The following is a 13,621-nucleotide window of genomic DNA, read 5'->3' as shown; positions in this document are numbered from 1 at the left end:
TATGTTAAAAATATACCTAACTACTAATTTATTCTGACTTCAAAAGAGCCACTCCTAAAGTTATAGTTGGACAATAATGCTATCAGGCCTGCATGTGTATACATAGATTGTACTGACTACATTGCACAGATACCTGCTAATAACGCCCACGTGTCCTTTAAACAGTACAGAGTTTCTGAGAAACTGGAGCACAGACATCTCAGAAACTTGTTTCATGTGACTGTACACATAGCATTCTGCTTAACTGCATATTTTACTTAATTAAAATGAAAATGCTCACACAAAAACATTAGACACAACTGACAGAAGCAGTTCCAAAGCTAAAAGCACCTAAACTGCTTTAAGTACTTCAGTAAATTTAGTTCTTGAAAGTCTACTTATGTGTCATCACTCATAAATAAAACTGTACTTTTAGCATTAATCCATCCAGTCTTCATGAGGATTTATTCTAGTCTATGTTGCTCTGGATGGAATTAGGTCAAAGTCTAAAATGGAAGCTGACAGTAACAATTAAAGGTTTTTTCTTCCTCCTCTGAAGATGTGCCAGTGGGATTAAGGAGGTCCTCGAAGTATTCCTTCCACCGTCTGACAATTTTCTCAGTTGAAGTCAGCAGCGCTCCGCCAGCACTATACACAGTGCAAGTAGAGCACCGCTTTCCCCTCCTGAGACGCCTAACGGTTTGCCAGCACCAACCCCCTTGCGGCCGCAGCTCAATGCAGCAGCTTTGGCATCTTAGTGACACATCACAGTCTTATTAAAAAAGCTAAGCTTAAAAAATAAAATTTAAACATAAAACATTTTAAAGTTCTAAAATGACAGCAATTAACATGAATGGAAAGAAAACAAATGTTTGTATGTAAATGTGTAAAAAAACAAATTTTTAAGAAAGTCGAGATCTGCTTGTGCACTATACATTCAGGGCAGCTGTGGCTACAACTGTAGCTTGCCTCCACGAATGTGTGAATGTGTGTGTGAATGGGTGGAGGACTGGGTGTGTAAAGCGCTTTGGGGTTCCTAGGGGGGACTAGTAAAAGCGCTATACAAATACAGGCCATTTACCATTTACCATATTCTTGAAATATAAGAAAAGGCACAAAGATAAAACCATAAATGTATATTTTCAGAAATATAAATAACATGCTGTTAAGTGTGTTTGATTGACCATCATCCAAAATTAAGGCAGTTAAAAAAGACCTCATTATGAGTAAGTAGCCTGTGTGCTGGTTTGTGGTGTTAAATGTGATTGATTTATTGACGTTGGCTCTGTGTAATCCAATACAAAAGAGTAGCAATATGTTTCAGATGATAAAAAGTATTTCTAGAAACACTGTGGGGTACCTCTTTATTCCATTGAGACTCAATTTGAGACTACTGTGTGGGTAGTAAGTTTTTTAACTGACCTCCCAGTCCATTGTTCACCAATGATGCTAAGTTTCAGTCATTGAGCAAAGGTATGATTTATAAGGTTGGGGAAACCTGCAGTCAGGTGAGGCTGAAGAGGTCAAATGGGTGAGTGACAAAACTTTTCTCTCACTGAAAACGCTACTTACAGATGAACAGAATAAAATCTTGGGGATTTCCTTAGCTGGATAATTGAGCATTCATCAAGATGCATCAAGTTAACCACCACCTCTGTTTTCTTGCTGACATTCAGATGGAGGCGATTTCTTCTGGACTACTCTACAGAGCTCCCTGTACTGCAGCTCCTACCTACCCTTAATACATCCAATTACTGTGGTGCCATCAGAGAACATCTGCAGGTGGTGTTTCACTGTTGCACTGGTAATCTAAATTTAGTGAGAACATGCTTGTTCTTCATTAGCTTTTAGCCAAACCTCCTTGATAACCGAAAACCATCCTTGATTGTATACGTTTGGTTGTCAGCTACTTACCAATATTTCTGTTATTGTTGTTTTCCAACTTAGAGTTGTATTTTAATTTTACACAAATTAAATTTAATATAACCACAGTAATTTTCACCTAGAAAATAAATTTATTAGACCTTTATTAGACCTTTTTTTTTATTTTTTTACCCAAAAGTCATCTCCCTCCGACTTTTACAACTAACGTCCGGTCGCACTCACCTCCCTCATTATGAAGTGCTTTTAACAGTTAGTCATGCATTAAATCAAAACATCCCTTCCCTCCAACCTGGATCCATTTCAGTTCTCATACCGGTCAAACTGCTCGACGGATGATGCAATCTCAACTGCTCCCCACTCAGCCCTCACACATTTGGACACTAGAGAGTCATAGGTTATAATGTTGTTCATAGACTTCTGTTCAGCATTCAACACGATCATTCCTCTGCAACTCCTTCACAAACTGGATCTGCTGGGGATCAGCACCTCACTGTGTAACTGGCTGCTGGATTTCCTGACAGGAAGCCAGCAGACAGTACAGGTCGGCAGCAACACCTCCAGCACAAGAACACTGAATACGGGGGCTCCCCAAGGATGTGTGCTGAGCCCCCTTCTCTTCACTCTGCTGACCCACAAAGGCAAACCATCAGCCAGCTCCAACCTATTTGCAGACAACACAAATTTGGTAGGTCACATCAGCAACAATGATGAGACCTACTACAGGAGTGAAGTTAGCCATCTGGCTGAGTGGTGCAGCATCAACATCCTGTCCCTGAATGTGGAGAAGACTAAGGAGATCATCATAGACTTCAGGAGAACTCACACCCTGTACACCCCAATAACCATCAATGGTGATGCTGTAGACAGGGTAAGCAGCACCAAGTTCCTGGGTGTTATAACTCATAGGTTATAATGCTGTTCATAGACTTCTGTTCAGCATTCAACACAATCATTCCTCTGCAACTCCTTCACAAACTGGATCTGCTGGGGATCAGCACCTCGCTGTGTAACTGGCTGCTGGATTTCCTGACAGGAAGACAGCAGACAGTACAGGTCAGCAGCAACACCTCCAGCACAAGAACACTGAATACGGGGGCTCCCCAAGGATGTGTGCTGAGCCCCCTTCTCTTCACTCTGCTGATCCACGACAGCACACTATCAGCCAGCTCCAACCTATTGATCAAATTTGCAGACAACACAACTTTGGTAGGTCACATCAGCAACAATGATGAGACCTACTACAGGAGTGAAGTTAGCCATTTGGCTGAGTGGTGCAGCATCAACATCCTGTTCCTGAATGTGGAGAAGACTAAGGAGATCATCATAGACTTCAGGAGAACTCACACCCTGCACACCCCAATAACCATCAATGGTGCTGCTGTAGACAAGGTAAGCAGCACCAAGTTCCTGGGTGTGCACATCTCAGAAGTTCTCCTGGTCAAAAAACACAGCATCACTGGTCAGTAGAGCCCAACAGCAACTCTACTTCCTCCACAAACTGAGGAGAGCAAGAACCTCAACCCCCATTATGAGCACCTTCTACAGAAGCACCGTTGAGAGTATCCTAACCTGCTGCATCACTGTGTGGTATGGCTCCTGTACTGGGTCCTGCTGGAAAAAGTTACAATGAGTAGTGAGAGCAGCAGAGAGGATCGTGGGTACTTCTCTTCCTTCCCTACAAGCTTTATTTGCTATTTCCTTGTCAACTTAAGTAGAGTTTCAATATAATTTGTAATAGCTAGCTTTTTTTGTTAACTAGAATGCAATGTTTTCTCTTAATATTAAGTGGTGTTTTAATTTACTATTTTAACACGAAACCTATGTCCAAATTGCCTCAAATTCTTCCAAGTTATCTATTAACTTACTAGCTATGGTTAATTGCATCTTTTAGATCTTATTTGGACAGATTAATATTATTGGATAATTTGCATATTTTAAAAAAAGATTTCATTTGTTGTGTGATTAATTCATAGATCTGACACTACTGAGTGACAGATTTTTAATCTTCCCCTTCAAAATGGGCACCATTAGAAAGAGTAGGCTGAGAGTACGTGGAAATTATTTTAGCTTTAATCACATGGAATACAATTGCATGTGCCATAATACGCCCAATACATGATCAGAACATTTGTTTGTTTGTCTGTTTTTTTTTCTTTATCTTCAGGTAACAACCTTTACCATGAAGTGAAAATCAAAGGTGAAATTATTTTTTCAGTAAAGCCTTTGCAACTTTGCTATGTTAAAAATATACCTAACTACTAATTTATTCTGACTTCAAAAGAGCCACTCCTAAAGTTATAGTTGGACAATAATGCTATCAGGCCTGCATGTGTATACATAGATTGTACTGACTACATTGCACAGATACCTGCTAATAATGCCCACATGTCCTTTAAACAGTACAGAGTTTCTGAGAAACTGGAGCACAGACATCTCAGAAACTTGTTTCATGTGACTGTACACATAGCATTCTGCTTAACTGCATATTTTACTTAATTAAAATGAAAATGCTCACACAAAAACATTAGACACAACTGACAGAAGCAGTTCCAAAACCGAAAACACCTAAACTGCTTTAAGTACTTCAGTAAATTTAGTTCCTGAAAGTCTACTTATGTGTCATCACTCATAAATAAAACTGTACTTTTGGCATTAATCCATCCAGTCTTCATGAGGATTTATTCTAGTCTATGTTGCTCTGGATGGAATTAGGTCAAAGTCTAAAATGGAAGCTGACAGTAACAATTAAAAGTTTAGCTTTATTTAATATTCAAGTTAATGTTCAAAGTTTATTTTTAAGTAAATTAGCTATTTCAAACACTAGAGTATTATTAATTCATTTTAGTTGATGATGATGATGATGGTTATTATTATTATTATTATTATTATTATTATTATTATTATTATTATTATTATTAACAATATTATTGTTATAAACAATTTGGCTTTTTACTCATTTCACATGAAGTGATTTGTAGTAGCTGCCTTTGCTGTGTGCATCTTTGTGCCCACCATTTCCTGTAAGCAGGAATCACATGTGTATTCATTCATAAACTTTGTGTCTGAAGTATTCTATAATCTCAGAAAAAAAATTTCTATTCATGGCATTCTGAATGTTAACAACCCAATGGAAATTGGCAACTATATTGAGACCTTTAGGATGACATTCATAGAAAACACTGGTGACACCAGTGATAACCAGGCTTAAAGCTTTATAAAACAATAGTGGTTACGACATTCTTTTTACATGCTGTAAGATGTGAAGATTCATATTTTTTATGTGCTGCAGTGCTTTTTTTTTTACCGTCCTCAAGCTGCTCTCCCAGTTAGGAGCTCAGTCTGAGGACAGTTCTCTTTTCTCCCCGTGACCCTGATGTTGTTTAATTTCATTGTTATTCTTATCATTGTACCTCTCTCCAACCTGTCCTCCCAACGAGCCATGGATGTATGGTCGGAAGGGGTCCAACCTTCGCTGCACATGACAAAAAATAAAGTTAATTTATTATTGATGCACATTGTTTATTTCCTTAATCCTTTCCTGTATTGCTTGAACATGAAGAAAACTGTGACTTCATCTTATTAAATGACAATGAAAACTATTTGTGACTGTTTCTGCAGTTTTACCACTTGGAAGTTTCGGCCATTTTAAAATGATACATTGCTGGCTGGACCCTTTCATAACTGCATTTGGTTTCCTTAACTAGGCCAAGTTGTTTAATATTTTAAGAGCTTGCTGTTCTAGTTCACAAAAAGTGCTTAAACGGAAAAAAGTGTGCAGTTTTATTCCCAGTTGGTTTAAAAGCTGTGAAGCTGCCATTGTTTTTCCCACTCTTATTTTAATCTTACAAATGTACGAATGTGTAGTGGTTAACGAGCTGTATCATCAATGAAATGTTGAAATATCAGGCCAAACAACACGCACCATTCTCCCAATGCTGTTCCTGCTTTTGTAACATTGGTATTTGATGGTATTGAGATAACTGAAACCAAAGGTAAATACATTCAACATGGATACTGTAATCTTTTCTCATCACTTATAAAAGTTTCCATCTGAGATGAATTTCTTACAGATTGTAGGAAATTTAGATTGTCATTTTACAGTAAGTCTATCTGACTTAAGTGTTTAAAACCATCTGCAAAGTTAAGCATCTTAGTGACACATCCATCCATCTTCATCCGCTTTATCCGGGGCCGGGTCGCGGGGGCAGCAGCCTGAGCAGAGAAGCCCAGACCTCCCTCTCCCCAGCCACCTCCTCCAGCTTATCCGGGGGAACACCAAGGCATTACCAGGCCAGCCGAGAGATATAATCTCTCCTGTGTCCTGGGTCTTCCCCGGGGCCTCCTCCTGCTGGGACATTTCCGGAACATCTCACCCAGGAGGCATCCTTGTCAGATGCCCGAAACACCTCAACTGGCTCCTTTTGATGTGGAGGAGCAGCGGCTCTACTCTGAGCCCCTCCCGGATGGCCGAACCTCTCACCCCATCTCTAAGGGAGAGGCCAGCCACCCTTCGGAGGAAGCTCATTTCCGCTGCTTGTATCGTTCTTTTGGTCACTACCCAGAGCTATTGGCATAGGTGAGGGTAGGGACGTAGATTGACCGGTAAATTGAGAGCTTCGCTTTTACTCTCACCTCCCTCTTCACCACGACGGACCGGGGCAGCGTCCGCATCACTGCAGCCGCAGCACCAATCCATCTGTCGATCTCCGACTCCCTTCTCCCATCACTCGCGAACAAGACCCCGAGATACTTGAACTCCTCCACTTGGGGCAGGAACTCATCCCCGACCCGGAGAGGGCACTCCATCCTTTTCCGGCTGAGAACCATGGCCTCAGATTTGGAGGTGCTGATCCTCATTCCCAGGTAGAGGATCAATGACCCTCTTGCGGACACCCCTATAGGGCTGAAAATTGGAACATTAATTCCACTTAGAACTGAAGAAGCTTCTCTGATGAGAGGTGAAACGTCTTCAAGAAAACTTGAAGTCCAGATGCTTTTCTTTCCATGCTCCTTAGACCATCCCGGACCAACATTATCATGATGATACAAAAATTTCAGCAACATATCATAATTAGATATCTCCATATAAGCACAAAACACACCTCTAGAAGGTTAATATGAATGAAAAAAATCCCCTTTTTCCAAAACAATCATTTTCTTTAATTTTGATTGTCACAACTACAACTTTGAACTTCACAACTACATAGGATTTGTTTCCAAAACCCATCTCAGAAAGTAGTTTGAGTTAGTGTTTCACAAAGCTTTCTAGTTTAAAAACCTTCTGGTCATGAGAAAACATTAGCAGGGACATGCAGAGGAAAATTATCAGTCCAGCTCTAAGCAAGCTATGGACTGAAAATAGTAACATATGATATAACACATTCTTCCAATAGGTTTGACTGGTTGATTAAACAAACAAAAAAACAACAACAAAACTAGAAAAGCTGCCTGTGAATGCCAACGTGAAAACAAACAGTGTCACAGACATTGCATGTGCACAATGTGTGCTTATGTAATCATATTTTTCATTTTTCATGCAACAATGATGGAAATAAAAGAATTCACCTTTAACTTGAAAAATACTCCAGCAGAGCCAGACTCAGGGAGGAAGAAGAAGGAAGGACAAGAAGACAAACTATGGGAGAAAAAAGACAACATTTAATGACATGCAATATGTGCTGTTGTAGTCAAAAGTTGCACTCATCATGGGCAGGAGTGTCATGGTAATTTGGGGCTCTTAATGACTCTTTTGAACTGTTCTTTTTCCAGGGTGGAATCATGTACAGCATTCATCTTTAATAACCACCAACAAACTTCTGGCATAATTCTGACTGGATATTTGACCACTCTTGGCAGAATTAGTTATTAGTTATTATCTTTTAACATGATTAGTTTTAACAGAAACAGATTTCATTTCATGTATTTATTTCACTCTTGGTTCAACAGTTTCAACAGTTTATCATTTCATACACACAAACCTTTTTAGATTTTTTTTTAATCTGAAAAAAAGGGGGAAAAAAAGACAAGACTTTTTTTTAAAAGTCTAAAAATGGCCGGTATTTGTATAGCGCTTTACTTAGTCCCTATGGACCCCAAAACGCTTTACACTACATTCAGTCATCCACCCATTCACACACTGGTGAACCACCAAAAGAACCTACATTGCTGATGGGACTGTCTGCACTGGACAATTGAACAATGGAAGAAGGTGACTTGAGCTGATGAATCAGGTTTTGCTTTCTAACATCCCCATCCCACCAATTATGAAATAATTATTAACACAAGGCATAACTGTGAACTGAATGGCTTTGATTACTCTTGACAGAAGAGTGAAGCTGACAAACAGGCTGCTGTGGTTCCTGGTTACATGTATGCAGGAAATATCAGCATCACATGTGTTCACTAAAAACCGGTTGTGGGAAATTTGAAAAACTGAAAAACAACATTCCATTTTAATGACAGCAACTACTCTCAATCAGATGCTGCTGTCTTCCTGTTACTGATTTGGATGGGTGATAACACACTCGAACTGTCTATCAATACGTCTATCGTATTGCAAAGCTTTGTGTGTTCAACCAGCTTCCCAGGATCTTTCAAGAAGAAGAAACTGTAGCATTGATCTAAGATTACTTGTTAGTATAATTACCCACATAGCATTCTGGTTAGTTGCAATGTTTGTCATTTAATTAAAACAAACATGTTGGCATTGAAAACACTATTGATGGATCTATACTCAAAACCCAAGCTGTCACCTGCACTTAACTGTCATGCATTCACACCTATCACCTTTCAAGAAAAACAAAAGAAAAAAAATTCATGCAGATCAATGCATAAATGCTCCTGGATGATGGAAAACATGCTGTCTGTAATTATCTACTGTTGTTTCATCCAGCCAAGGCTAGAATAGGTATTGGCTACCTGGGTTTTAATAAAAACATAGCATCTAACACTGTATGACCAGTGGAGTGAAACCAAGAGCGGAAATTATCTATCATGACACAGCCTCAATGCAAACAACACTGTTCCAAAGAAAGTTGAAAACCAAAGAACAACTTGCTGAACAGGAGCGTGAGGTTTAAGAATGTTCCCAGGTGAGAAAATGTCAAATGTCGTTACACGCATGTAGATCCGAACAGCGTCACAAATCTTCACATTAGAAACAGACACTTTAAAAATGTCAAGAGTGTTTTCCCGTTTCTGTGTGAGCCCAGACACGCACTGCATAAAATTAAGAGTCAATAAGGCTTTTAAAGTCCTTAGCGGATGGTTTTTCAGGACAGCACACATGTATTGCAATCACCAACACACCATATTTAGGCATGATTTCAGCCAAAAGTTCAGTAAATGATGTGAGTGAAGTTGGCCCCCCACCTTCTTCAAATCCAACAAAAGTGATATCAAACGTTTGTGCTATGTTTGTGCTGGTTTGTGCTGCAAAAATTTTGTTTGTGCTGCTATCATTTTAAAGATATTCAAGAAAATTTCTAGAGGTCATCAGAGGTCAACCAGCCCCCCCACATTAAGCACTTTTTGTGAAAGAGAATAGAAAGCTCTCAAAAGCTCAGACTGCTCGCCCTAGTTAAGTGTAACAAATGCAGATGAGGACTCCACCCAGCTATGTAAATAGTAAATGGTAAATGGCCTGTATTTATATAGCACCTTAAGGACCCCAAAGCGCTTTACATATTCAGTCATCCACCCATTCACACACAGGTGATGGCAAGCTACAGCCACCCTGACAGAGGCGAGGCTGCAGGACACTGGCGCCACCAGGCCCTCTGACCACCACCAGTAGGCAACGGGTGAAGTGTCTTGCCCAAGGACACAACGACCGAGACTGTCCAAGCCGGGGCTCGAACCGGCAACCTTCCGATTACAAGGCGAACTCCCAACTCACCTTTCACCTTTCAAGAAAAACAAAAGAAAAAAAAATCATGCAGATCAAAGCATAAATGCTCCTGAATGATGGAAAATATGCTGTCTGTAATTATCTACTGGGTGTCTAGGAACAGTCTGATATGTTGTTTTAGCAGTGAGTCGCATTAAATCGTCTTATTATTCATGAATCGACACAATCACACGAAAACACAAATAGAACATGATTTAAAAAAAAAACCCCGATGATAAAACAATCTCCCTCTTTGTCACACGGTTTTCATTCTTGTTCACTGCACAGTTCCTGCTTGTGTAAAACAATAAATGAAAAAGAGAGATCATTAATCATCACGACGCAGTATTAAGGCCACATTAAGAAAAACTTTAATTTTGATTATTTTGAGATTGAAGTCGAAACTATTTTGAAGAAAAAGTTTGCTGTACCCTTTACAAAATGCCTTGTTTGGATTAAATTTATCACACGTCTTGTTATAAAACATGCATCATATTTATTGCACGAGGCTGTAATAACCTTTACATAACCTTTCTGTCCAAAGTTGTGTGTTTTTTCCATCTGCCCAAGGTGCAGTTTTCTTCATATTTTCAACTTCCTTATAATGACACCCACACTTTGTGAATGTGCCAAAAGAAAAAGTATTTCCGATTCTGAAGTACGATTCCACTTTGTCTTGAAATAACGAGTGTAATCTATACGTCGCGACTTTTAAAAAAAATAGAATTACGACTTTAAACTAAAAATTTCGACTTTATTCTCAAAATGATCGATAATGTATTTTTTTTTCTCAATGTCGCATTAATACTCCGTTGTACTTCAGTGAAATTATTGCGGAGAGATAAAGACCAACTCACATGTCACATGGAGGCGGTGTACAGCCAGCTGCAGGATGCACTGAGGGAATAAAAAGAGGGAGGGTGAGGTGAGCTGCATCTGAAAACAGGCTGAACGGAGGCACAGGTGCATCAAAGGTAAGACACTGCTGCTCAGGTGAAGTGGACAGAAGCAAGAATTAGGCTACAGTTAGAAACCTGCATTTGTTGCATTCTTTTCTCTATTAACTGCAGCATTTGAAATTTTAGCATTAGTTAATTTTTAGAATTGAATGGTGAAAGTTTTTATATAGGTAAATTTGTCATTCCATACAGTAACATGTTAATTAATAAATTTATTCATTTATTTCTGTGTTTTACATTTTTTAAAAGTATTTTAATTTAATTTAATGTATTTTTTAAAATATGTGCGATTCTAAACAATGTGGCGTTTTGCTCTTTTCAGATGGAGTGGTTTAAAGTTGTTGCGTTTGTTGTGTGCGTCCTACCCACCGCTCACTGCGCATCGGACACTATAGGTGTGTATTCACCTAAGAGCTTTTTGTCTACATAAGGGAATCTGAATGTCCTGTTTTAACCCCATCTTTTTTCCATCCAGTCTGGTGTTATCACCTCCCATCCTGCAGTAAGTACCCAATATCTCCATTATCTATTCCATGTTGCCCACTGGGTGACCGCTCTTCGGTGACTTTATGTGCCCTTTCTGCTTATAGATGACACAACCTGGCCAACAATTTCCCCCCAGTATTGCAACGGCAGCCGACAGTCACCCATTAACATCGTCTCAGCATCTGCCACACCGAACAACAACCTGACTAAATTCACTTTTGTAAAGTATGACGACACCTCCGCAATGACATCCATAGAAAATACTGGCGACACAGGTAAGCACCGGGTGTATGGCTACAAAAGTGTCATCTCGTGTTTTTTAGATAATAATAATAGTAATAATAATTTGACAAAGAAAAAAAAGACAACATGTCTTACTTGGATTTCAGCGTCCCCCTCTTCTCTACAATTAAACTGCCTTGGACCTGAACATTTCCTCTTACTTCTTTCAGGTTATGTGTAACTTCACCATGTTTTTGTTTTTCCTCCTTCTTCCAGTCAAAGTGACCTTTAAGAGCGGAGTTAAGATCTCAGGAGGGGACCTGTCCGAGCAATACGACAGCCTGCAGTTTCACTTGCACTGGGGTAACGGCTCCTCTGTGCCCGGCTCAGAGCACACAGTGGATGGAAAGCGCTATCCTATGGAGGTACAGATTTTTTTAACGTTTATTTTGTACTTTTATCTTGTACATATTAAATTGTAAAAAATAAATAAATAAAATAAACAAACAAACATCTGTATGACTTTACGAATTTATGAATTTTCCCAGCTGCATATTGTGAACAGCAAGTCATCCTACAATGGGAATACAAGTCTAGCCGTCAAAGACTCCACCGGACTCGCAGCTCTTGGTTTCTTCATTGAGGTGAGAGAAGCAGCGCACGAGATGATTTAATGCCTGTTGTGTTATTCTGTTTTGGAATCACTGCATTGTCATTGTTGTGTGTGTGTGTGTGTGTGTGTGTGTGTGTGTGTGTGTGTGTGTGTGTGTGTGTGTGTGTGTGTTTGGGTGGTGGGGAGGGGGGGTCGTTGGTATTATGTTTACACATCTTAGATGGGTATGACAATGTAAAAGAAACTTTTTTTGCAGGTAATGCCAGGCAACTCAACTGGCCAGCCACAGAGCTGGCGCAATTTGACCTCTTACTTGGCCAACATCACACAAAAAGGTAACATTTTTGGTAACCCCCCCCCCCCCCCCCACACACACACACACACACACACCAAAACAAAAAAACAAACAACCTCCTCTCCTGTTTCTGCCTCTAAATTCTGTAATTTATAGTTCCTTCATGTTGTTTCTGTCCTCAGGCCAGAAAGTTTCCATTGCTGCCGGGTTTTCCCTGGACGACCTGCTCGTTGATGTGAATCGCACTAAGTATTACCGCTACCTCGGATCCTTGACAACCCCAGCTTGTAATGAGGCGGTGGTCTGGACCGTTTTTAAGGAACCAATTAAAGTCAGTAAAGATCTGGTAGGTGTTATTTCATTTCTAACTTGTTACTCCTAATTGTCATTGCTGCAAGCACCAATGCCCTGTTAGTGGTTCATGGAGTTAACTGGAAACAAAAAATGTCTCATGACCAGATTGACCTCTTCAGCACCACACTGTACTTCAACAACAACACGTCACCACTCATGACAAACGTCTACAGAAGCCTGCAGCCTGCACAGAAAGTCTGGACTCAGAGCATCAAGGCCTCTGCCTCCACAACCTGCTTCTCCCTGGGCCTGCTGCTTTTCAGTCTTACATTGGGCTGGAGTTGGAGCTAAAATAGAAAGAGGACACTGTCAACAAACTTGCTTCCCTTCAGCACATGCATTCTTTCCCTATTTAATTAAAACTGACTTTTGCTGATTTCTAATGTAGCTCTTTATGTTTCACATAATCACGAAAAGTGCGAAGAATAATTTATTAAGGTGAGGGCTACTTATCTCTGCTATTCTTGATTATGGCTACCTGCTACAAAGCTTTAACCTGTTTAAAGATTTGCGTCTGTTTGCGTGCACCTCATGCTTGCAAAGTTTACTTTAACCTCCTAGGACCTGGCCTCCACATATGTGGACATCACATTTTGCGTTGTCTAGACCAAAATACTAAATTTTGCTCTACAAGGGCCTGATATCCATTCATGAGGACATTATACTGCCTCTGTTTTATGAAAATTTAAAACGAATATCCTCATATGTGGCTCTCATCAAAACTGTGACTTTCCTGGTTTTATTAAATGACAATTAAAATTATTCATGACTATTTTTGCAGTTTTACTGTCTTTTTTAATTCTTGGAAGTTTCTAGAACTTTTGAAATGATACATCGGGCGATCATGGCTCAAGCGTTGGGAGTTCGCCTTGTAATCAGAAGGTTGCTGGTTCGAGCCTCGGCTTGGACAGTCTCGGTCGTTGTGTCCTTGGGCAAGACAC

General features: G+C 39.8%; 1 protein-coding gene across 2 annotated transcripts in view; it reads left to right on the top strand.

Moving 5' to 3' along the window:
* Positions 1-13,252, top strand: part of LOC146512797 (carbonic anhydrase 4-like) — a 191,056-nt gene extending 177,804 nt beyond the window's left edge. The window contains exons 1-9 of one of the 2 annotated variants that reach the window (XM_085170836.1): positions 10,624-10,725; positions 11,033-11,105; positions 11,186-11,212; positions 11,301-11,471; positions 11,695-11,843; positions 11,967-12,062; positions 12,288-12,366; positions 12,509-12,672; positions 12,786-13,252. In XM_085170836.1, the coding sequence (XP_085026962.1) occupies positions 11,033-11,105; positions 11,186-11,212; positions 11,301-11,471; positions 11,695-11,843; positions 11,967-12,062; positions 12,288-12,366; positions 12,509-12,672; positions 12,786-12,971 (945 nt within the window). In that variant the 5' untranslated portion in view covers positions 10,624-10,725 and the 3' untranslated portion in view covers positions 12,972-13,252. Of the gene's footprint in view, positions 1-10,623; positions 10,726-11,032; positions 11,106-11,185; positions 11,213-11,300; positions 11,472-11,694; positions 11,844-11,966; positions 12,063-12,287; positions 12,367-12,508; positions 12,673-12,785 lie in introns of those variants that run through there. The other variant, XM_085170837.1, reaches the window with a different exon arrangement.
* Positions 13,253-13,621: the final 369 nt, after the last annotated feature.

This window comes from Neolamprologus multifasciatus, chromosome 8, assembly GCF_963576455.1.
Source record: "Neolamprologus multifasciatus chromosome 8, fNeoMul1.2, whole genome shotgun sequence".
Lineage (NCBI taxonomy): Eukaryota > Metazoa > Chordata > Actinopteri > Cichliformes > Cichlidae > Neolamprologus > Neolamprologus multifasciatus.
The sequence above is the reverse complement of the archived record's forward strand: the minus strand, read 5'-3'. Positions and strand labels throughout refer to the sequence as shown.